General features: G+C 42.9%; 1 protein-coding gene across 3 annotated transcripts in view; it reads right to left on the reverse strand.

Annotated features, from left to right (window-relative positions):
* The window catches only part of GABRP (gamma-aminobutyric acid type A receptor subunit pi), a 239,878-nt gene that overhangs the window by 56,476 nt on the left and 158,278 nt on the right, over nt 1-25,124 (reverse strand). For 2 of the 3 annotated variants that reach the window (XM_075601665.1, XM_075601661.1), the window contains exons 3-4: nt 11,785-11,852; nt 4,412-4,629 (exon numbers count right to left, since the gene is read on the reverse strand). The exons of the other annotated variant lie outside the window; for it this stretch is intronic. In XM_075601665.1, coding sequence (XP_075457780.1) covers nt 4,412-4,629; nt 11,785-11,852 — 286 coding nt within the window. The remainder of the gene's footprint in view (nt 1-4,411; nt 4,630-11,784; nt 11,853-25,124) is intronic. 3 annotated transcript variants of the gene reach the window in all.

Genomic DNA, 25,124 nt, shown 5'->3' on the forward strand with positions numbered 1-25,124 from the left:
GGGAGGTACTGTACTGTGTCTGAATGCATCCTTTATACCTCCCATGTGGGAGTGGCTAACAGTTATGCTTAAATGGTCACACTGAACACTCGTAGTGCAATATTAAGTACACAGGAAATTCACTGCTGACACACTGTGCAATATCCTACAAAACACACACAAACATACCCTACATTTAGTGGAAATATTCAGACAGTATCACTGACCTGATGATATTGTACCAAACCCTAATAGAAAATAACCAACTGTATGGGGATTGTGTGGGTCATGAATGGATCACTACTGACTGGTGTCATAGCCACAGGCAGGGTGGAGATAGAGTGGGGCCAGTTTAACCCTTCAAATTCCAGGTATAGGAATGTTCTAACCTATTCTGTCCGCCCCATAGGTCAAAACGGACATCTAAAATTTAAACTGTATCCCTGGATCCCCTCTCCATATATTATTACACATTCAGCTGTAGTTTCTTCCATGATGACATAATCTCCATTACTACCCTTTAACCTCAGTGGCATAGAATGGTTATTCCTGTAACACCAGTCAGTTAGACCAAATTCAGATGCCTCTCCAAAAGGGATGGAATGGAAACTACTAAAAAATAGAGCTGAGTGCAAGTGGGATGTGTGGGGATTACGTCAAAGAACATGGCAGCATGGACATACTTTTTTAGTTATCCGCTGGACTATTGACATTTTACATGTAAGTCTACAGTTACTTTTAATTGTATTTGTGGATTACATTTCTTTCAACTTTGGTGCGCTCTGTGTGTTTCCTTTTATACCTAATGGAAAACAAAATTATTATTAATAGTCAGCATGGATTTACGAAGGATAGATCATGCCAAACTAACCTTATTTGTTTCTTTGAGGAGGTAAGTCGGAATTTAGACCAGGGGAATGCAGTTTATGTGGTCTACTTAGATTTTGCAAAGGCTTTTGATACAGTTCCACGCAAGAGGTTGGTGTACAAAATAAAGCAAATTGGACTCAGTAAAAATATATGCACCTGGATTGAAAACTGGTTGAAGGACAGACAACCGAGGGTTGTCATAAATGGAACTTTTTCAGGTTGGGCTAAGGTTGTGAGTGGAGTACCTCAGGGATCGGTACCGGGACCACTGCTTTTTAACTTGTTTATTAATGACCTTGAGGTTGGGATCGAGAGCAAAGCCTCCATCTTTGCTGATGATATTACATTGTGTAAGGTTGTAGAATCAGAGTAGGATGTAATTTCACTCCAGAAGGACTTGGAGAGACTGGAAACTTGGGCAGGTAAATGGCAGATGAGGTTTAATACAGATACATTTAAGGTTATGCATTTGGTAAGCAAGAATAAACAGGCGACTTAGAAATTAAATGGGGATAAATTGGGGGAATCCTTGATGGAGAAGGATTTAGGAGTGCTTGTAAACAGCAGGCTTAGCAATAGTGCCCAAAGTAATGCAGTAGCTGCAAAGGCAAACAAGATCTTATGTTGCATTAAACGGGCAATGGATTGAAGGGAAGTAAACATAATCATGCCTGTTTACAAAGCATTAGTAAGACCACACCTTGAATATGGAGTACAATTTTGGGCAACACTCCTTAGAAAAGACATTCTGGAACTAGAGAGAGTGCAGAGAAGAGCCACCAAATTAATAAAGGGAATGGACAATCTACTGTATATTATGCGGAGTGGCTAGCTAAATTAGATGTATTTACATTAGAAAATAGTTGTCTAAGAGGTGATATCATAACTATATTCAAATATATTCGGGGAGAGATATACAGGGAGTTTCCAAAAGAACCCTTAAGGTTGGAGGAAAGGATATTTCACCAACAACAACTAAGGAAGAGGTTATTTAAAGTAAGGACAGTTAACATTTGGAATTCATTACCCATGGAGACTGTGATGGCAGATACAATAGATTTGTTCAATAAAAGGTTGGACATCTTTTTAGAAAGGAAGGGTATACAGGGATATACCAGATAAGTAAACATGGGAAGAATGTTGATCCAAGGAATAATCCGATTGCCAATTCTTGGCGTCAGGAAGGAATTTATTTTTCCCCTTATGAGATATCATTGGATGATATGATATGATATGGGGTTTTTTGTTTGCCTTCCTCTGGATCAATAAGGAAGTATAGATATAAGATAAAGTATTTCTTGTCTAAATTTAGCATAGGTTGAACTTTATGGACGTACAGTATGTCTTTTTTCAACCTTATCTACTATCTAACTATGTAACTATGTAACTATATAATCCCTATGCTCACACATATTTTTAACTCCTCCCTCTACTCTGGTACCTTTCCCTCTTCCTTCAAACATGCACCAGTTATACCATTACTCAAAAACAGCAAGCTTGACCCTACCTGTCTTTCCAACTACTGACCTGTCTCCCTCCTGCCTTTTGCTCTAAACTCCTTGAACGTCTTGTATTTTCTCGCTTGCTCCATTTTCTCAACACCTATTCTCTCCTAGACCATCAACAATCTGACTTCCGCACTGCTCACTCCACTGAAACAGCCCTCACTAAAATAACTAATGACCTCCATGCTGCCAAAGACAGAGGTCATTACACTCTGCTCATATTACTCGACCTCTCTGTAGCATTTGGTAGTGCGGACCACCCTCTTCTCCTTCACATTCTTCATACACTTGGCATTCATAACAAAGCTCTATCCTGGATCTCCTCTTACCTCTCCCATCACACATTCAGTTCTCTTCTGCCAACACCTCCTCCTCTATTGATCTCTCTGTGGGGGTACCCCAGGGTTCTGTCCTGGGACCCCTTCTCTTTTCTCTTTACACACTCTCTCTAGGTGACCTAATCACATCTCTTGGGTTCAAATATCACCTCTATGCTGATGACACACAAATTTACTTTTCTACCCCTGACTTTAAACCTGCTGTACAGACTAAAGTTTCTGAATGTCTCTCTTCTCTATATCATCCTGGATGGCCCTTCGCTAATTTAAAATTAACAAGGCAAAAACAGAGGCCCTCATACTTCCTCCCAAACCTGGCCGTATTTCCTCCTTCCACATTACTGTTGGAAGAACAAATCATTCACCCAGTAGCCCAAGCACGCTGCCTAGGGGTCATACTCGACTCCTCTCTCACATTCTCCTCTCACATTCAAAAGGTAGCAAAAAACCTGTCGTTTTTCCCTCTGCAATATTACCAAGATACACCCTTTCCTCTGTTGCTCGACTGCAAAAAACTCGACTGCAAAAACTCTGAAACAGACCCTCATTCTCTCCTGTCTCGATTACTGAAAGCTCCTGGTGTCCAGCCTTCCTGCCTCTCACCTGTCTCCCCTACAATCTATCCTAAATGCTGCTGCCAGAATCACTCTACTATTTCCAAAATCTGTCAGTTTCTCCCCTGCTGAAATCACTCTCCTGGCTTCCTATCAAATCCCGTATCATACATTCAATTCTCCTCCTAACTTTTAAAGCTTTACACTCTTTTGATCCTCCTTACATCTCTTTATCATTATACACCATCCCGACTCTTGCATTCTGCTCAAGGATGCTTTCTACTCCTTTTGTATCTAAAGCCCTCTTCTGTTTTAAACCCTTCTCACTGACTGCCCCACACCTCTGGAATGCCCTTTCCCTCAATATCCGACTAGCACCCTCTCAATCCACATTTAAGACCCACCCCAAAACACACCTGCTTAAGCAAGCATATGAGTAGTTCCATGGCTAAGTAACACCTCATACATGAACCTTGGCCCCTTGCAGACATACTTACAAGAACGCCCTCCTACTGTCTCTGTACGTTCTTCCTACCAAAAAATTAGATTGTAAGCTCTTCGGAGCAGGGACTCTTTTTCCTAAATGTTACTTTTATGTCTGAAGCACTTCTCCTCTTCATGTTTTATTTATATTATTTGTTATTTATATGATTGACATGTATATAACTCCGATGAAGCGCTATGTACATTATTGGCGCTATATAAATAAAGACATACATACATCTCTGTTTTAATGATACTCCACAGTGGTGGATTTAAATGGAGATGATGCGCGGACATGATTGGTGACCAAAAGATTTGGATCACATAAGGTCGGTCATTTACAGATTAAGATCCAAACATATTCATGTTCATTAAAGTATCCACACATTAACTTAATTATTGTTCTGCGGTCCTTTTGATTGTATGAATTACTGGGACTTATATTCGACTCTACTTATATGCACTGATACTTACTAGTCCTATTTCAAGGCAACTATTGCAACACTGTTGAACTTTGTTTCCAAGTGCACAGCATAAGGTTTTTTGGATGCACTGTTCTGTTTGTTTTTTTACAAACTACTGCTCTCCAGCAATAGATTATGAAATGAGTTCTGAAATGTTCATACTGTATAGGTTTTCTACTGTACCTTTCAGATTAAATAGCCATAAATGTATACAGTACCTGATAGCATACAGTACAGTGCCATTGGAGAATAGCCGAATAAGACGGTTTTCCATTGTCACATCATGTAAGAAAGACTTCTTGGAGTCAACAATATATGTGTCTGGGACCCAGAGCAATTCTACTAGCCGGGCATCCAAACTTATGCTTTTCTTGCCATCAAACACCAGACGTTCATCTGTCCACTGCTGACGCAAAAATATTGTAGCTGTATAATCCTGTTAAATCAAGATGAATAACTTGTTTAAACTGCTTTATAGAGTGTTGATACATTTCAGCGCCATTGAAGCTTCTAAATACCAAATACATGTTATAGATTATATTACTAGAGTGAGTAATACAAAATCTAGTATCGGTGAGATAGAGCAATCATTTCTACCTCAGACCTCATGAATGACACAAAGTATGCATATTAAATGGTCTATTATCCTATGCAAAATCTAGCTCAGACAAGTACAATACAGTACTGTACAGTAGCTATCTGGTTTCTACATGTAAAGAAGGAAGATCATGAAGTCTTTGCACCATATTTAGTATAAGCGTCCAGGTTAGGTTTGGCCCTGGTTTGTACAAATAATGTCCAAAGTCTTTAGTAAAGGTCCAACGTTTTTCTAAGTCATTTATTCTATAAACAGTATATTAAAGCTGCAGTTCAGTCTTTTTTTTTTTTTAATTTATTTTTTTACTTTAATAGTTTCATGTGGGCAATCTCTAATTACCTAAAGAACTGTATAGCTGCAGGTCAATTCGTTCTCCATGTATTGATAGGCAAAAATTGGTGACATAATTAGTGAAGTGATCTGTTTTTCTTCTGCTTCTGTCTCTCAGAGGAAGCTCATGAATATTCATGAGCACGTCTGCACTGACATGTGCTAGAGGGAGGGCAGGGCTGACAAAGGGGTGTGCCAGGGCTTGTGCCAGGACATGAAGGGGCTGTGCCTTAGCAAATGGCTGTTAAAATAAAATACAAGAAAATTGGTCTTTCAAAGTTGTTTTTTTAAAAACAGAAAATGCTAAAAGTATTTTTTCTTACTACAGAACTGATTTATTAAAAAAAACACACATGCAGGATATAGACTGAACTGCAGCTTTAAGATGTTTCTCAATAACACTATATTTTGCCAGCAGTTTTCCAAATTATATGTAGCCCCCTGCTAAAACCAGGCCTGTTTTAGCATGCAGGCTAGGGCAGCACTCTGGCAGTGTAGGGGTTAAACCCATTACACATGGTTCTGCATGTGAGGGTCAGAGATAGGATACAATGTTGCAGAACCCAGGCACATGAGGCATGACCCAGAGCTAGGAAAGTTCTAGTACAGTAGGTCATGTGACCGGTGGGGGCACAGATTGCTACAACATGTTTTGCCCAGAGACAGAGAAGGGGAAAAGTTGACACCCCCTTGGTATAAGAGGTGAGGACCCAACCTAGAGAGAAAGGGTGCTGGGGAAGACTGTGCTAGGTGACCGTTGCAATTGAGGTTCCAATGCTGAAAAGAGCAGGGCTGTAGTCCAGATCTTTGTAGGGATCTGGGGCTGAGCCTGCTTCATCCATAGCTAGGGTCAGGGTGGGTCCTGGGAGGAGCTGCAGACAGAGGGGGAACTTCTGCAAGAGATAAAGTTGTGTGAAAAAGAAAGTACACCCTCTTTGAATTCTATGGTTTTACATATCAGGACATAATAACAATCATCTGTTCCTTAGCATGTCTTAAAATTAGGTAAATACAACCTCAGATTAATAATAACACATGACATATTATACCGTCATGATTTATTTAACAAAAATAAAGCCAAAATTGAGAAGCTATGTGTGAAAAACTAAGTACACCCTTACTGCTTCCATAGGAATTAAGATGCTAAGTAGCAGACAGGTGCTGCTAATCAAATGCCCATGATTAATTAATCATCAGCAAGTGTGACAACCTCTATAAAAGCCGAAGTTTTAGCAGTTTGCTGGTATGGAGCATTCAGGTGTGTGTTAACACAATGCCAAAGAGGAAAGACATCAGCAATGATCTTAGAGAAGCAATTATTGCTGCCCCTCAATCTGGGAAGGGTTATAAAGCCATTTCCAAACAATTTAAAGTCCATCATTCTATATTGAGAAAGATTATTCAAAAGTGGAAAACATTCAAGACAGTTGCCAATCTTCCCAGGAGTGGATGTCCCAGCAAATTCACTCCAAGGTCAGACCGTGCAATGCTCAGAGAAATTGCAAAAAACCCAAGAGTTACATCTCAGACTCTACAGGCCTCAGTTAGCATGTTAAATGTTAAAGTTCATGACAGTACAATTAGAAAAAGACTGAACAAGTATGGTTTGTTTGGAAGGGTTGCCAGGAGAAAGCCTCTTCTCTCTAAAAAGAACATGGCATCATGGCTTAGGTTTGCAATGTTGCATCTGAACAAACCACAAGACTTCTGGAACAATGTCAGTTGGACAGACGAGACCAAAGTGGAGATGTTTGGCCATAATGCACAGCGCCACGTTTGGCGAAAATCAAAGACAGCATATCAGCACAAACAACTCATACCACCTGTCAAGCACGTGGTGGAGGGGTGATGATTTGGGCTTGTTTTGCAGCCACAGAACCTGGGAACCTTGCAGTCATTGAGTCGACCACGAACTCCTCTGTATGCCAAAGTATTCTAGAGTCAAATGTGAGGTCATCTGTCCGACAGCTAAGCTCGGCCAAAATTGGGTCATGCAACAGGACAATGATTCCAAGCACACCAGCAAATCAACAACAGAATGGCTGAAAAAGAAAAGAATCAAGGTGTTGCAATGGCCCAGTCAAAGTCCAGACCTCAACCCGATTGAAATGCTGTGACTGGACCTTAAGTGAGCTGTGCATAAACAAATGCCCACAAACCTCAATGAACGGAAGCAACGTTGTACAGAGGAGTGGGCCAAAATTCCTCCACAACGATGTGAGAGACTGATAAAGTCATACAGAAAACGATGACTTCATGTTATTGCTGTTAACGGTGGTTCTACAAGCTATTGAATTAAAAGGTATACTTAGTTTTTCACACATGGCTTCTCCATTTTGGCTTTATTTTTGTTAAATAAATCATGACACGGTGTAATATGTCATGTGTTGTTGTTCATCTGAGGTTGTATTTACCTAATTTTTTTAGATGATTGTTATTATGTCCTGATATGTAAAACCATGGAATTCAAAGAGGGTGTACTTTCTTTTTCACACAACTGTACATGCTGAAAACCTGTCCTGCCTATGCTGTGTGATATGCTGATCCTGCTGACAATAAAGCAAGCATCCTGATAAAAGTTCCTGGCGCCCTTTTCTACTTATTCTACTCCTCACTATAGCCTAGGCCTGGAGCCACTGGAGAAGCCCTGAGACCAAAGGTAAAACTGACTGAGCTACACTACGCTGAAGCAGGTAGAAATCCTGTTTGCAGTGCAAGAAAGAGACTGATTGCATGTGCACCCTATCTTCTGCAGCCGGTTGGGGATAGGGGTGTTATATATATTTTACAGTAAACATTGATATAATCTGAGAATCTTGCTTAATATAGAGATTATTGTAATGAGAACATAACACACAATCTATGATGGCTTTTTTTTAAAGCAGCAGTATCATTTAGCAACATACTAAACTTGTAATAAAGTGTGACCTGTGTACAGGGCTGCCAATAAGGGGGGAGGAGGGGAGGGGAGTGCAGAGATATCTTTCCCTGGCAGCACTGTGGAAGGGGACCCACCTAGATTGTCCGAACTCCTATATTAAGCCTGATCGGAAGGTGGGATACTGTGTTTTTGGTCACCTAGGTGGGCCCCCTTTTAGCATCGGGTTGGACATGGAAAAACCCTGCACCCCTGCTCTACAGGTAGGGGGAGGAGTCAAAGTGGGAGAGAGAGGGAAGGAAGCAGAGAGAGGGTGGGGGAAGGAGAGAGAGAGGGAGAAGGAGAGGGGGAGAGGGAAAGAGAGTGAGGAGAGAGGGGATATAGGGGTGTAGAAGGTTAGAGAGGTGAGGAGGGAGGTAGTGAGGAGGGGGACTGAGACAGGGGTGAGAGTTAATAAGAAAGCCATCGAACACAAGATGTTCATCTGTCCTCAGCTGCCGCAAAAATATTGAAGCTGTGTAATCTTGTTAAATCAAGATGAATAACTTGTTTAAACTGCCTAATAGTGTTGATACATTTCAGCGCCATTGAAGCGTCTAAATACCAAATTCATGTTATAGATAATTTTACTCAAATGAGTAACACAAAGTCTAGTATCTGTGAGATGGAGCAATCATTTCTACCACAAACCATGTGAATGACACAAAGTATGCATATTAAATTGTCTACTATCTTATGCCAAATCTAGCTCAGTCAAGTACCATACAGTACTGTACAGTAGCTACCCGGTTTCTACATGTAAAGAAAGAAGAACATGACGACTTTGCTCCATATTTAGTATAAGCTTCAAGGTTATGGTTGGCCCTGGTTTGTACAATTAATGTCCAAAGTCTTTAGTAAAGGTCCAAAGTTTTTAACAAAAGTCACTAATTCTATAAAAAATATATTGAGATGATTCTCACTAACACTACATTTTGCCAGCAGTTTTCCCAATTATATTTGACAGTAAACATTAAGATATTCTGAAAAACTTGCTTAATATAGAGATTATTGTAATGAGGACATAGCATGCACAATCTTTGTTGGCATTTTTAAAAGCAGTAGTATCATTTAGCAACATACTAAGCTTGTAATAAAGTGTGACCTTCATTCAGGGCTGCTAATAAGGGGGGGAGGGGGTGTGTGGAGTGCAGAGAACTCTGTCCCTGGCAGCACTGCGGAAGAGGACCCACCTAGATGGTCTGAACTCCAAAATTAATCCTGGCTGGAAGGTGGGCTAATGTTCTGATTTTGGTCACCTGGGTGGGCCTCTATTTAGCGTTGGGTAGGACCTGGACAGAGCCTGCACCAATGCTCTACAGGTAGGGGAAGGAGGCAAAGTTAGAGACAGAGAGAGGGGACAGCAGAGAGAGGGTGGGAGAAGGAGAGAGAGGGAGAGAAGAAGGAGAGGGGGAGAGGGAGAGAGAGAGAGGAGAGAGGGGAGAAAGGGGTGTAGTAGGAGAGAGGTGAGGAGGAAGGTAGTTAGGAGGGGACTGAGACAGGGGGAGAGTTAATAAGGGAGGGAGGAAAGAGTGAGTGGGATAGTGATTGAATGAGAGTACGAGGGGGACTGACAGTGAGAGAGAGGGAGAGTATGAGAGAGGGAGAGTGAGTGAGAGAGGTAGAGTGAGTGAGGAAGAGTGAGGGAGTGTGAGGATTTGCCATCCTGGCGGTCGCAGACCGTCTCCTCACCTCAATAACCCTTCTGTGACTGTCACCCAGGATGCGCCATCTCGTGGCCCTGTTGCGCACGCACGGATCTTGCGCGGTCTGACTCTCTGCTCGTGGGTTCTGACTCCGCCCCCCGCTCTGACGAATGACGGGTGCGCTCGTCCAGCCTCCCCACTGACGCGCGTTCTAAGCTCTGCCCCCACTCTAATGAAAGACAGGACTGGCGTGGGAGTGACGCGCATCCCAGGCTCTGCCCCCTGACCTCCGTGACATGCGCGGGTCAGCGTGCGATCGGTTCTGCCCCCTTATTAGGCTGCATCATAGGGCACACCTCTGTGCACCAGCAGTCTATTGGAGTCTACTTCCTGGTTCCGCCCTGGCTGGCTATTGGAGCGTCTTCGTTTATATACCTTCCTGCTGCATACTCTCATTGCTGAGCATAGTCTAGTGTGACGCTGTGCCTTGCTGCATTCCAGTTCCTGTGACCTTGCCTTGCCTTGCTTGTTAATCTCTTGTTGCCTGACCCTGCATACTGTATCTCTTGGACTTCGCACCTCTCCTCTCTTGATCCGGCTACGTACGACCATTCTCCTGTCTCCTGTCCTGACCTTGGCTAAGTACTCCAACAATCCGATACTCTCCAATCCTGAACCTGGATACGTACCCCGATGATCCGCTACTCTCCAATCCTGAACTTGGCTACACACCCTGACGATCCGCAACTCTCCACTCCTGACCTGGCAAGTACTTATAACTATTCTCCAATCCATAATCCTGACATGGCTTGCACGACTACTCTACATCCTAGGCGCGCCTGCGTGGCTGTGGGTCGGCGTTAACCAATTCCCTACTTCAGCACCGTGGTCGCGCTTCGTTTGTGGTGAGCTACACGTTACAGGGAGAGAGGTACAAGTGAGTGTGAGAAAGGTAGGGACAGTGAGAGAGGGAAAGAGGGAGGGTCAAAGAGAGTTAGAAGGAGGGGAAGAGTGAAAGAGAGGGGAAAGGAGGATAGTGAGAGAGAGGTAGAACTCACAAGTCTTTTGACCAGGAGGGAAGTGGGCACCTCCCCCTGACCCCACTCAACAACCAGGGGTCCTGGTGGAAACTCTTGTCCTGGCCTAGGGAAGGCTGTCAGCTGCCCTGCCTACATTAGGCTAGCTATTTAGCAAGCTATGAAGATGATAATTAAAATATGCATAGGACACTTATGCATACGAAATGGCTGTAGAAAAATTGTTAAAAATACATCAGTGTAAATAAGAATGACTATATTAACTGCTTAGAAAGCAATGTGTCCACCAAGATGTCAGCATGTCATTTAGATGGTCTTATATGGTGTAAACTATTGCACTGCTCTTGTAATAAGTCATACATACAGTATGAGGTGTTAAAGGTACAGTATTAAATACTGTAGGTAAATGTTTAACAAATGACAATAATATTTTTAATATGGTAAAGCTACTGTACTGTATCTCATTTTAAAAAGCAAGAGTATATTTGAACCACGTTAAAAGTTTGATAGATGCAATAGCAAAAGCAATGAAACCCAACTTTAACTTCTAGTTACAATACTAAAAATCCAGGATAAACGTTCAAAATAAAATACTTTGCCAAGTTTGTTTTTCATTGGAAACATTCACTGAGTTAACCTACAGTATGTACTGTACACTGTGATCAATTTTGAATGACCTCCCTAGTCTTGAACAGGTTATGGCTAACATGACTTTACAGTAATCTATTCACTAGAAAATAATACTTTATGTAAATGAATGTTCCAGGTTACATTGTTTTCCATGTATAATTCTTATTCCCAGTATTTTAAGAATTTGCTATGAACTTATTACTTTTCATCAACAAACCACTTCAGGAACTAGATGAAAATGCTTCTCAGAAATAAACTGTATTTGCATCCATTAATACATTCAGTACGACGTACTGTATTCACTCAATTCTTAAAATTATTTGACCTTATCTTAGAAGGCTACATCAAATGTATTCAACTTGGTATTCAAGTTTCCTATGTTAGAAACAAATACAGTATATGAAATTATTACTAGTCTAAATGAATTGCTTACCATGTTTGCCTCTGAAACAGCATCAATGCTTGCAACTTCAATGGTCACTGCTACATTAACTGGTTTTTCTAAAGAATACATACAGTACAGTAAATAAAGAGTACTTTGTTATGAAAATACAAATATTAATGTGTACATTTCGTTGCAAATTCTAAAAAGAAATTTGAATTGTATTTTAAGTAATGCACAACAACACAAACTGTTTTTACTTTAGCCTTTTGAATTGAATTAGCCAGTAGCGTTTTCAGTAATATACGTGTGGCCAGGTTCCCCCTTGGGTTCCCACTTGGCTCCGCTTACCTCCGCTGTGGCTGGGGAGAGTGTGGCACGTTCGGGAGGCTGCAGGAGCAAGATGCGGGGTATGGAGAGCTGACCGAGTTGCTGGACACTCCCGGCGGCGCCTGCCATATTGTTATGCCTACGCATGCGCAGGGCAAGATCGCGCATGCGCAGGACCAGAAAGTGTGCGGCGGCCATTACATAGGTGCGAATGCGCAGTGCAACCAGCAGCAGAGGGCTCCGCAGGTACTACTAGCCCCATCATGCACAGGGGCTGGAGATCAGATGGCCCAGGGCAGCTAATAGGGCTGCAGGATTCCCTGCTCAGCAATTAGATACATTTGGCAAACTTGGGACATGCTAGTCAGTCGGAGCTGGTACACAGAAGGGTGAGGGTGAGTGTGCAGGGTGTCTGTTACCCCTGCACTAGGCCAGAGACCCACTTAGGCCCCAGCTAGGCCCCGACTCACCTTTGAGCTTGTGGCTGCTGCAGGGACAGGCCCAGTAGATAGGGACACTGCCCCAAGCGTGAGGGACACAGCTAGGATGCGGCGGCGACCTGACATCTGGTGGTCTCACCACACAGAGAGAGACTATTACGTTGGGACCCTCCAGCTGGATACAACCCCACGTGGAGGCGGACGCCATCGCTGACGGCGATGGTGTGGGACTGGACGGATCTCTGTCTTCAGTCGGCTGGAGCACCCAGCAGGTATACCCTATCTTCAAGTGCACCAACATTATATTGTGGGCAGTGCTGTCACACACACTTGGGGTGGGAGTGCTTATTGTGGGCTTGGCACTGGGACACTGGTGCTCCTGCAACCAAGTACTGTGGGCATTCTGTGTGGGTATATCAATATACGTATTATAAGGTGTTGTTGCATATTATATGTGTGTTCTAGGTTTGTGCCTAGTAAATACCGTTATATTATACTCTGGTATGTGTTACTGGGTATATTGTCCTGTGACAGGGTTATCCAGTATAGCTAGGATCCCTCATAGGTGGAGGCAGTGTCACCAGACGAATCAGGTACACCCAAGGCTCCCAGCAGCGGAGGTTCAGGCCTCCTGTGGGCCACAGATAAAACACCACACACTCAGTAGCCGCCATATCTCCCATCGGGTGGGGTAAACTGCGCTACATTTGAAGGTGCTGCTGAGATTCAGACCTGGGGTGCCCGACTAAGCAGTTAAATTAGTAAACCAACCAGACACCATGTTTACGCACTCTCAGCAACAGGTCCACGACTGGGCCTTAGAGCTCCAGGAACCTCTGTGCCATATGGTCAGAGTGGGAGGAGTCCCCGCCCTCCCGTCAATGTTTATCGTCCGCAACCAAGTGAGAAAATATCCTGGTCTGAGCGACACCAAGATCATCGTTTGAAAATATGACACCGCTTATCGTGGAGAGTCATACTACTGGCCACCGGGCAAGAAATATGCATAGAAGATGCCCCCCAGGCCCTAAATCAATCAATCAGAGGCTCTGCCTGAGGCTACCCCCTCATATACCCCGGACTATCACCTCCCATGGCCGAGTCCACCTCGGGACTCTCCTCAGAGGTCCCCTACCATGCTGAAGCATCCACCTCCTCCTACACCCCTGAGGGATAGAGGACTAAAGCCCCGGTTACAAGTACACCCATCAGGGCTGACTTACCCATACCCAGGTTAACCTTCACCTCCAATGTTATACCAGAGACACCTACCTCTAGTGGGTACAAAAGTAGCCCTGTGCAAGCTCCTAGTCAGAGCCCAGTCTATTATAGTCACCTGTCTCCGGGAACTTCAAATCTCGGAGTAACTCTACCCCAATTGGTAGAAGCTCTAACCCTGTCCGCCCAATCCCAGAATTATAGGAAGCTCAAGGCGTTCTCCAGGATAATCCCCGTCCCAGTGGGAGAAGAAGGGAATCGATTCCTGGAAGGAACATAATCTTAAGGTACTGGGTGAATGGTCCTGCACCGAGGCGGTGAAGTGGCAACGAATAATGGAGAGCCTCCAACCGCCAGCCTCCACCATGGAAAGCATGTATCGAAATCAGGACGATGACATCTCGGCCCAGAGTATCGTGGACCTACTGATGCATGTCTACGGTATTGTTTTAGACGAGAGTGAACTGTGGTCCACGTATTATAGTCTTCAACAGAAGGAAGGGGAAGATCTGTCCACCTTCATACAGCAGATACAGTTGGTCCTTTGGAAGCTGCGTAGGCATGATATTCTCCCAGTACACAGCGTGGATGATTATTGACGCAAGCAGTTCCTCGAGGAGCTATCCCCACCATCATATAGTCATTATGATTCGGTGCTCCCTACTCCAAGGACCTCCCCCCACATTCGAGGAGCTGTTAGGGATAGTAAAAGGGCACCAATCCTACTCTCGTCTGCATGCTCATAAGAAATCCAAGGAGATCCGCAAGGACGAGTCTAAGGGTGTGTCCACCCTGAAGACCAAGAAGGAAGAAGGTACAGAGGATAACCCTTCTCCCAAGGCAACAGCCTCCACACCCAGAATTCCCATGAGGGAATCACCTACCTACAAGACCGAGGTGAACCCAAGCAACATCATCTGCTATCACTGTGGCCAGAGGGGTCACTTTTCTCGGAATTGACTGGAAAAATAAAACTAGGATCTCCAACCCTAAGGCCATGATCTGCAAGGTCCAGTCTACAGTAACCTCCTCCCCATCCTCAGAGAGCACACAACGCCAAGTCCCGATGAAACATCTCTATCAGACGCTTACAGAAGCGTGGGACCGGCCACTATCATATGTGTCCTCGTGAACGGCATATATCATCAGCCTTGCTGGACTCTGGGTCCCAAGTAACCATTGTGTACCACATGTTCTATAACCAACATCTTAAGCATCTGCCCTTGCAGTCGGCGGACAAGATGGAGCTGTGGGGACTCAGCAATGAGGACTACCCCATCAATGGCGTGGTGATGGTCCATCTGGAAATACCGCAGCTGAACACTGGCAAGTCTCACACCATGGATGTGGATGCTCTGATCTGCCCTGAGCCTCGTGAATGCCCAAGCTCCCTGATCATATTGGAGACCAACTCAGATGTGGTGCAGCGGTGATCCAAGCATACCTGCAAGAGGCTGGCAAACTACCCTTGTCTGCTGAACAAAATACCCCCAGTACTGAAGGAAGAGTGCTGTCGGATCTCGGCCGAGGAAAGATATCTTGACTTATTCAACCACACAAATGGATTGACCGAGATTCCACCAAGGGAAGTGAAGGACACGTACGCAGCGTGCTGCTATCCGGGCTGAGACGAGGCCGATCATCTCTTCTCTCTGGAGAGTACGCCAGAAGAAGATACCAACCGAGGCCACACGCTTGTGCCAGAGGTATGAGAATGGAAGTCCTCACTGCCTGGAAAGATGAAGGTGTTCATCAAAAACATCTCTCCTTATACCATGCCTCTCGACCAAGGTCAACTGTTGGGTAGGATATTGTCATGATGGGCTTGCCAGGTGTGTAATAAAGGGATCACCTCCCAGTTGGCAGCCCCTACAATCGTGCAGGATACGAGGGGTTAATGGAATCGTATACATGAATTTCTGCAGTCCCCTGCTTCAGCACAAAATGTATTCCCCTTTGTTTTAGGTGTTCCCGCCCTGTGACATGATTGCACCAAACATCTAAACTGGGATCAGGCCGGGAGGGAAGGGGTTAACTGTGTTTGAATGTTTATGGCCCTTTGATCCCCTTCCCACCTTTTTGGCCACCATTTGCAGTGACATACAGAATGCCATGTATTCCTACTGTATGCAGAGTTTACAGGGCTGTTGCAATTACTGCTGTTTTTGAAATGTGGTTTGTGTAACATGAGGTTTTAAAATCCAATATTGCTATCTCCGGTTCCGTGATAGCTGGAAGTCTGAAATTTGGCCACGAGGCACAGACCCCCAAATCAGGATTGCATGACAGGTTTCAGCCCTCTCAGATTAACCGAACAGAGTATTTTTGATATATAAAAATTGTGATATATTTCTGTATATTCAGGGCTACCCAATTAGCCCACGAAAGTTCCTGGCCATGTGGAATTGTAATGAGCCATCAGGCGCCGATGAGTCTGCGTGCTTTGTCTGGATCAAGGCTTCATCCCCCCAGATTGAGTGTGCAGGGGGAGAGATAGCAGGATCTGGTTGTGTATGTTTAGGTGCTACAAATCACACCTCCAGTCAGCCTTTCCTCTGTGAAGAAATACAGATGGCAGACTCAGAGGCACCAGCCTTAAGAGTGGGGTGCACTAAATGGGACTCTAACTGTCAGTGTGTGCGCATGTCCCACCTACCAGGGGGCATGTACCAGCTTGCTCCCACGTGAGCTGGCAAAAGTTAATTGGGTCCAGATAATTGTTCTCCAATACCTGGGTCCCAATGTTAAGCAGTAGAGGCTAAAATCTATTAAAGTGACTGTAAGCCCTCTACCCAGTTGTCTTCATTTGTATCCTGTATTGCTGAATGAATTGCTAGCCTGAATCCTGGCTACTTCATGGTCCCCTTCCGAAGTAAGTGTAAATATTCCGTTTATTATTTGTCCAACATTGTGTGTCCACCTTATTTGAAGGAATAAAATCTCTTTATCATATCACAGTCATATTCAATTCAACCCAGTAATTACAGTATGTGTATATTATAACCCTGTAAATTATCGTGACAGTTATACCCAGTCACCCCTGTCGAAATGATGGCTGTGCAAGTGAACACCGCTGCCGTACAAGATCCACCAACTGGGCTGGAATTCGACTTCGGGGAATCCACCCTGGCCACTAAGTGGAAGGATCGGCTAATGGCCAAGTTGGAAGAACTCAGGGAGGTGTTCTCCACCAGAGTGATGTATGTGGGCTGCAGCTGAAACGCCCAGCAAACCATCTGGCTAACCAATACAATGCCCTTCCGGGAGCATTCCCAGCGCATAGCTCCCAGAGATGTGGAGGACTTGAGAGACGTCCTACAAGAAATTGAGACGGTGAGCATTTTAACCGAATCCCATGCCAGTAGAAGACGGCATTTGTATGTCTCCTTGACTTCTACCAATTCACCCGCATGCGCCAAGGCATTTGTGGTGCTCTCCAACATTCCAGCGTTTGATGTAGAAGACCATCGACGTCATGAACCCATGGGAATGCTTAGTCTACCTGGATGATATCATCGTCTTTGGCAAGACTCTGGAGGAACACGAAGAATGGCTGCTGAAAGTGCTGGATTAGCTGGGCAAGGAAGGCTTGAATCTGCCCTGGACAAATTCCGGTTCTGCAAAACATCAGTGACCTACGTGGGACACACAATTTCCGTGGATGGAATAGCTACCGACCCTGCCAAAGCTGAGGCCGTGGGTAACTGACCAAGACCAGAAAACATCATGGAGCTACGTTCCTTCTTAGGATTCTGTGGATACTATCACCGCTTCGTGGACGGGTATTCAAGCAAAGCAAAGGTCCTCAACAACCTTCTTAAGATATACCCTGAGGAGACGGCCATCTCCGCACTACTGCTGTTTGACAAGTGGATGGCCGCCTGTGAAAAGGCGTTCGTTGGCCTGAAGAAAAACTTAATGGAGGCACCTGTTATCGCTTAAGCCGATCCCGAGCAGCCCAACATCCTTCATGTGGATGCGAGCTTCAACGGCCTAGGTTCAGTCTTGCACCAGAAGTACCCGGCTGGCCTCCGACCAGTGACATACGTCAGCTGCAGCTTGACCCTCAGTGAGCAGAATTATCCCGTCCACAAGTTGGAATTCCTCACTCTCAAGTGGGCAATTATGGACAAACTCCATGATTATCTGTATGGAGTCACCTTCAAAGCGCGTACGGTCAACAATCCGTTGATGTACATATTGACATCTGCCAAACTGGATGCCACAAGTCACTGATAGCTGGCAGCTCTCTCGAACTATTGTTCCAACAATAGGGGAGCCAGATGAGCGCCATAAAATAAAGAAAAAATCACATGGTTCAATATAGCAAATATAATTTGATAACAAAAGAAATAAGTGATGTATAGGTGTTCTACTCACAAGTGGAGCAGAATATCAAAGCAGAAATCCAACACGGTGGCAATTTCTTCCAAGCAGTGTAGATGATGCATGTGATCCTTCCCGAGCTCAAAGACAGAAGAAGGGAATCATAGTGCAGACAGTTCACAATTTTTATCAGCACATAAAATACAAATGGAGGCTTACATGGTATCAGCAAACATCAGGCATTGGATATGCAAGGCAACACAGCCTATAGTTCGTCGCGACCTTGCTGTGGCTGTTCCTTGCGTCTGTGGCCCAGATTGACGTCACTTCCCCTTCCGGAATTGGACATCCACACTGACACACACACTGCTTCCGGGTTCTCTCCCCTCTCTCCTTGTCTACGGATCGTTAGATGGTCCAAAACTCAACGCGTTTCACTGCGTTTGATTGTCAGCTTCATCAGGAGTGACCATCTGATGCATCACTCATGGGTTATATACCCACGTTCTTAGCCAAAGTATGGTCTAATTGGCTAAGCTTAATATGGTATCCAATTACCTAGTGTGTCACTGAATAGAGCCTAAATAATGCCTCAATAAGTAATCACACATACAAATTTATACAAATAATAATAAAAATGTTAAATACAATAATAAAAGATAAACTAACAGTGCTTATGTTTAAAAAATAACAAAGACTTGCTAGAATACTATTAAAAAGCTAAAAAAAACACTAGAAAGATTTTTAATCGGCTAGCCGATGAGACGATTGAGGTTAATGTTGCTTCTGTGTATAGAGCCATGGGGTATTTATGCAATAAAATAGAGAATAGATATAATTAAATAGACACATAAAAATAGAGCTCATAAACACATTATTAAAATGTACACAGTATATAGGAAGCATGCACTGTGAAAAAGGAAACATGCAAGATGGGTAAAAAGCACATCAAAGGTAGACCCCCAGATCAATATCTACATTCCTTCCTTTGGGTACCAGGGTTTTTACTTTATGAATCCAAAATGATTCACTCTTGGTAAGTTCTATATCCCTATCCCCTCCTCTCCAGTGTGGCATTATTCAATAGTCACAAACTTGAGTCCTGAGGGGTCTCCTTGGTGGTGTGTAATGAAATGTTGTGAAAGAAAATGTATTGTTACTTTTCTCCTTATATGACCCACATGTTCTAAAATCCTTATTTTAATGGATCCAGAGGTTTTACCAACATCTTGTAACTTGCACAGACATTCGATTAAGTAAATAACATAATCTGTCCGGCAAGTTATATGGGAGGAAATATGGAATTTCCTCTTCGTAACATTTGATGCAAAAATGAATTTATCTTTTGCTCTAAAACTGCAGGCCTTACAAGTTGTACAGCCATAGAAGCCTTTAACCTGTGGAAGCCAAATGTTTGTGCTTTCTTAGATTTTGGCAATGCACTTGGTGCCAACTTGTTTTTTAAAATGTTGACCCTTTTAAAAATAATTTGAGGAGTTTCTGGAACTATTTCCCCCAGGATAACGGCACTTTTTACAATGTGCCAATGCTTCTTCACTATATCTGCTATTTGATTGGCTTGTCTGTTGTATTGAGTTAAAAATGCAAAATTAAAATCATTGGTAGAGTATTTTTTGCCTTATTTGTCTCCAAAAGTTGCTTCCTATCTAACTCATTAACCCTTTCTTTAACTTTTTAACTATATCTGCACTATAGTTCCTATCAAGATTTTTTTCTTGTAGGAGGGATGCTTGTTCCTCAAAAACATTAGGGTCACTACAATTTCTTTTTACCCTTCTAAGTTGACCATATGGCATGTTTTTTGTCAAACTTGGATGGTGGCAACTGGAGGGCAACAGATAACTGTTCCCGTCAACTTTTTTGAAGAAGGTTTCTCATACCCTTTTCAATGTACACATTCAAATCAAGAAAGTGTACTGTATGTTGAATGTAATTACATGTAAACTTGAGATTTTGGTAATTTCTCGAACTACCAGTTTACGGTGAAGTACAAACAAGGGCCCCTGAACATCGGAACTAATGCACTAGCCAGAAGACCGGGACTGAGTACCTGTCAGAATCTGTAAGTCTAGCCACCATCGGCGCACTTCCTGTTTACCCTGGTCTGCGATCGGGTGCCCCACTTCCTCCGCCTCCTGCAATGCATCATCTGGCCCATCCACCAACAGCCACCGCACTACGAGTGTGCGTGCATTATGCGCGGAGATAAATGCACAATCTCCTGGTCCTGCCTCCAGGTTGCGCCCACGCAGTGACGCTATCGGCGCGCGCAAGTGACGCTGCTCAACGCACGCATGTACCGCATCATTGATCTGCATCAGCAAACCTTCCCACACCTGTCTCTTGCATCTTAACAGCCAATATCTGGTTAATATGGGACAGGGAGAAGATGGGGATAGCACTCTCACTTCAACTTAATTAGATAGATGTGTATTTATTTATTTATTTATAAAATGTTTTACCAGGAAGAAATACACTGAGAGTTACCTTTCGTTTTCAAGTATGTCTTGGGCATAGAGTTAAAATGACAAATAATACATGGTTACAAGTACAAATACATAAATGAACGGGGTATACAATGTAAGATGAGAGTACATAAAATCAATTTAATTGGTAATAGTTTAAAACAGTTAATTGGTAGGATAGAATCTTACCTTGAGGATACAGTTAAAACATTTATCCTCGGGGATACAATTTATATTGACACACATCTTTTTTGTTATGATGATCAATACTTCCTCCAGATATGCGGCATGGCGATGGACACCAGGTTTGCACTAATTTATGCCAACATATTTATGGGCATGTGGGAGGAGGACCCGGGCCCATTTGGGGCAAGCCTGGTGTTCTGGAGACGTTATATAGATGACGTGCTGTGTATCTAACTGAGGAAGAACTCAATAAATGTAAAAACTATATCAATGTAAATGATTGGAATCTTAATTTCACATTTAAGAGTAACAACAATATGATTGATTTCCTAGATCTAACTCTATATATTGAAAAAGGAGCAAAAAAGGAGCAATAGAAACAAAAACTTTCTATAAAGAGGTGGACGCTAATACATATTTATTGGCCTCCAGCCACCATAACCCCAGATGGCTCAACATCATCCCACAAGGCCAGTTCCTCAGAAAAAAAAGGAATTGTTCACAGGCACATGTGTTTGGTAGACAAGCTATCGATCTTAAAAAGTAGTTCATAGAAAGGAATTATAATCAAGAAAAATTATCTAAAGCTCTTACAACAGTTGAAACAATGAATAGGGATGATCTTACTGTAATGGATAAAATGAAGAGTAAAGTGGGTGGTGTGGAATTCATACCATTCATTACTCAATATAATGCCATGGCCCCCAATATTACTAATATAATGAAAAAACACTGGGGAATATTACAGGGAGACAAAGAATTATGCAAATATTACCAATGATCCCCCAGATTGTATTCAAAAAAGCTAGAAATCTGAAATTAACACTAGCCCCAAGTTGACCTTTTAGTATGATCAAAGAGAATAAAACTATGTGGCTTAGTAATCTAAAAGGATATTATACATGTCCCAACTGCATAGGATGTCAATAAAGTTTGAAATGCAAGGATTTCAAATCAAATATAACTGGTAGGAAATTCGAGATAGAATCTTTTATCAATTATAAAAGTACATTTACTTTATATTTACTTGAATGTCCCTGTGGACTTCAATATGTGGGGAGAACTGGTAGACCCCTTAAAAGAAGACTCACAGAACATGTCTACAACATCAGAAGGGGACTAATAACCCACAGTGTCTCAAATCATTTTAAGATCCACAACAATCAGAACTCAGCAGGTTTAGTATGTATGGGGATTGATTGTCCCAAACCTAACTGGAGAGGGGGGCACAGGATAAATCTAATTTCACAACGTGAGGGTTAAGAACAATGACTCCAGAAGGACTCAATATTGAGTTTGACCTGGCGTCTTTGCTAAAAAATGGTTAAAAAAAACAATCGTATGCAGTTATTCTCTAGAACTTTGTTCTCACTTTTTTGGTCTCTTGATGTCTCCGTACGTGCGAGTTGGTGGTTGACCATATCCATATTTGCGTGCAATCTCCAGATCATAGTGTAGTTAGAATTTTAATAGAGGTACATATATAATTTAATACATAGTGGACAGACAGAGCCCCTGTAGATAGCACTCTGTTTCTGTATGAATTGGTGATTTATTTAAAATAACTTTATTAATTGACAATATCGTTAAAATATAGGGGTTTAAAACAATGATTAAATGATGCCAAGTGTGGCTAACTCTATGGATAGGTGTATCCAGAGGAGTATACAATGGTGTATTAATGCCCAGTGTTAGGGTAATTCACTGGCCCTAGTGTTCCTCGTATGGAGAGAATGGGCTAGAGTTCTTGTAATGAAAGTAGCGGCTGTGTGGACCACAGATGTAGTGCCCCAGTATTGAAATACTAGTAGGTGCACTAGTTGATTGGACCTGTACTTAGCTGCTTTTGGGCTGCAGCTATTGGTACATTATAGACTTGTGTATACAGATCTAGGTCTATGTGCACCTATTATGAGTTTTTAACACCAGCATGTGTGGGTGGAAGCTGATTACCTTAGCCTTGACAAAGCACTCGCGAAACGCGCGCGTCGGCAAACACGTGACCACGTGCACGAGCAGAGCCTGAGTTCATGTACACTGACTCAGAGAGATTCAAAGAGTCAGCGTGTCTCAGCCCGTGCACAGTAATGGACTGCTGAAAGATCCTACGATCTTAGCAGTCACACATCAGTAAAGGCACAGAGAATATCTGGCAGTAAATCACAGTACAAATGCAGGAAGCCTGAATGCTAATCCCCAAACACAGCATTTAGCTTAAAGGGGCATACACATTGAGCAAAACGGCTACCAATCCAGCAATTAACCTCTGGAGTGCCAGACCATTACCACATATGAAGAGCACTACACCAACTAGGGAAAGGTCTTTCATAATAGACCGATATTAATACCCTAAAAGGAGCAGTACTCAGCTGTTAATTAGGTATCCATCTAGGCAATATCTATAGGGATAGAATTGATTCAACTCAAAGCGACACTCTAGATAGGCCCACTATAGAAAAACAATGTGAATTGCCTAATGCAGTTAGTAAACCCTCAGTTAGCTCCAATAAAGGTAAAAAGAAAAACACTAAATCAGATCAGGGCGAACATCGGGAATATAGAGAACATCCAGATGAGCAATTTAGCAAGGGGCATCAGGGTAGAGAAAAATCCCCGATTGACAAACCTCATGGGGGTCAACATTATAGAGATAGATCCCCAGTGGATAGGACCTATGGGGGCCGCCATGACAATAGCAACAGTAACCAAAAAGGGAGGAGGAGCCTAGTGAATTGAGCTGTTCGGACACCCGTAATTCCTAGTGCAAGGAGAGTCTGGTCTGCCCTACCACTGACGTCACTTCGATTTCCGGGATCGAGTGCGGTGTGCGGCGATCCTCCCCTTGGCAGCATTTGGAATCACACAGGTTGCGGACGGCAATGAGAGCTGCGCTTGAGAAGTTTTAACATTGTAAGTGCGATTTCTTCTTGTTATTTTTATGTTAATAAAACCCCAAACGTTATCACACTAGTTCTGTTCATATCTTCCCCGTCCTTCTAAACCCCCCCCCCCCTCCCGCACGCAAACATCTGTGGGAGCTTGGAGTACATCATTGCCGAGTGAGGGAACTCCTGCAGACGAGACCACGTGGGATCCGTGAGACGATCTAAGGAGCAGGGACGTGTGGCACAGATTCTCTCAACTGTACATGGAGAGCCTATATCCTGTAAGTAGGATTTCAGGGTTCTAGATAGGGGACTATTGACAAAACATACCACGCAATTGGCGTGCCCTGCTGTTTTTTCTGTGATTTCAGGGACACCAGCACATCAAAATAGAAAAACACCCCTACCTGTCTATCAACTATCAAAACATCCATCTATCAGACATACTGTAGGAATCCTATACTAAAGACTGCCCAATTGGTTCACGGTATTTGGGTCAATTGGATTTTATTGCACAGCGCCTGGGACATTTAATTTGTATGTGTATTTGCTTTATACAGATTTGGAATAATCTGTTGATTTTTGACCCACAGGCTGCTTTAATGTTTGATTAATTTTTGATCAATTTAAAGTTAATCCCTTTATTTTTTGTTATCACTGTTATCACTATATCACAATCATTTATTGTAGGTCAGCGCTTCATAGAGGGCTTATAATTGTTTGTTTGCAGGTATATGTATATACAGAATTTACAGCAGTGCCACTAACTTACCAGTATTGCAAAACTAATACTAGTGTCTATTCTAGCCCTGTTATTACACACTTGGGATGTACACGTGTTAAGTATCACACACTTGTATTTAAATACCACCACCCACACATGCTGGTGTTAAAAACTCATAATAGGTGCACATAGACCTAGATCTGTATACACAAGTCTATAATGTACCAATAGCTGCAGCCCAAAAGCAGCTAAGTACAGGTCCAATCAACTAGTGCACCTACTAGTATTTCAATACTGGGGCACTACATCTGTGGTCCACACAGCCGCTACTTTCATTACAAGAACTCTAGCCCATTCTCTCCATATGAGGAACACTAGGGCCAGTGAATTACCCTAACACTGGGCATTAATACACCATTGTATACTCCTCTGGATACACCTATCCATAGAGTTAGCCACACTTGGCATCATTTAATCATTGTTTTAAACCCCTATATTTTAACGATATTGTCAATTAATAAAGTTATTTTAAATAAATCACCAATTCATACAGAAACAGAGTGCTATCTACAGGGGCTCTGTCTGTCCACTATGTATTAAGTTATACGCCCTTTGCAGCACCAGTTTCATTGTTCTATAGTAAAGCTGAAGCGGGGGTAAACATACGTATAAACCTGTACATATATAATTACCATTATTTTTAGTTCACTTCATTTTTTATATGTTTTTTATTTTCATTGCGTTAGATAGGTTGTACTAGGTGCCTTATATTGGTTACGAAGTTCATTTTAGTGCA

Source organism: Ascaphus truei, chromosome 5 (assembly GCF_040206685.1).
Source record: "Ascaphus truei isolate aAscTru1 chromosome 5, aAscTru1.hap1, whole genome shotgun sequence".
Classification (NCBI taxonomy): domain Eukaryota; kingdom Metazoa; phylum Chordata; class Amphibia; order Anura; family Ascaphidae; genus Ascaphus; species Ascaphus truei.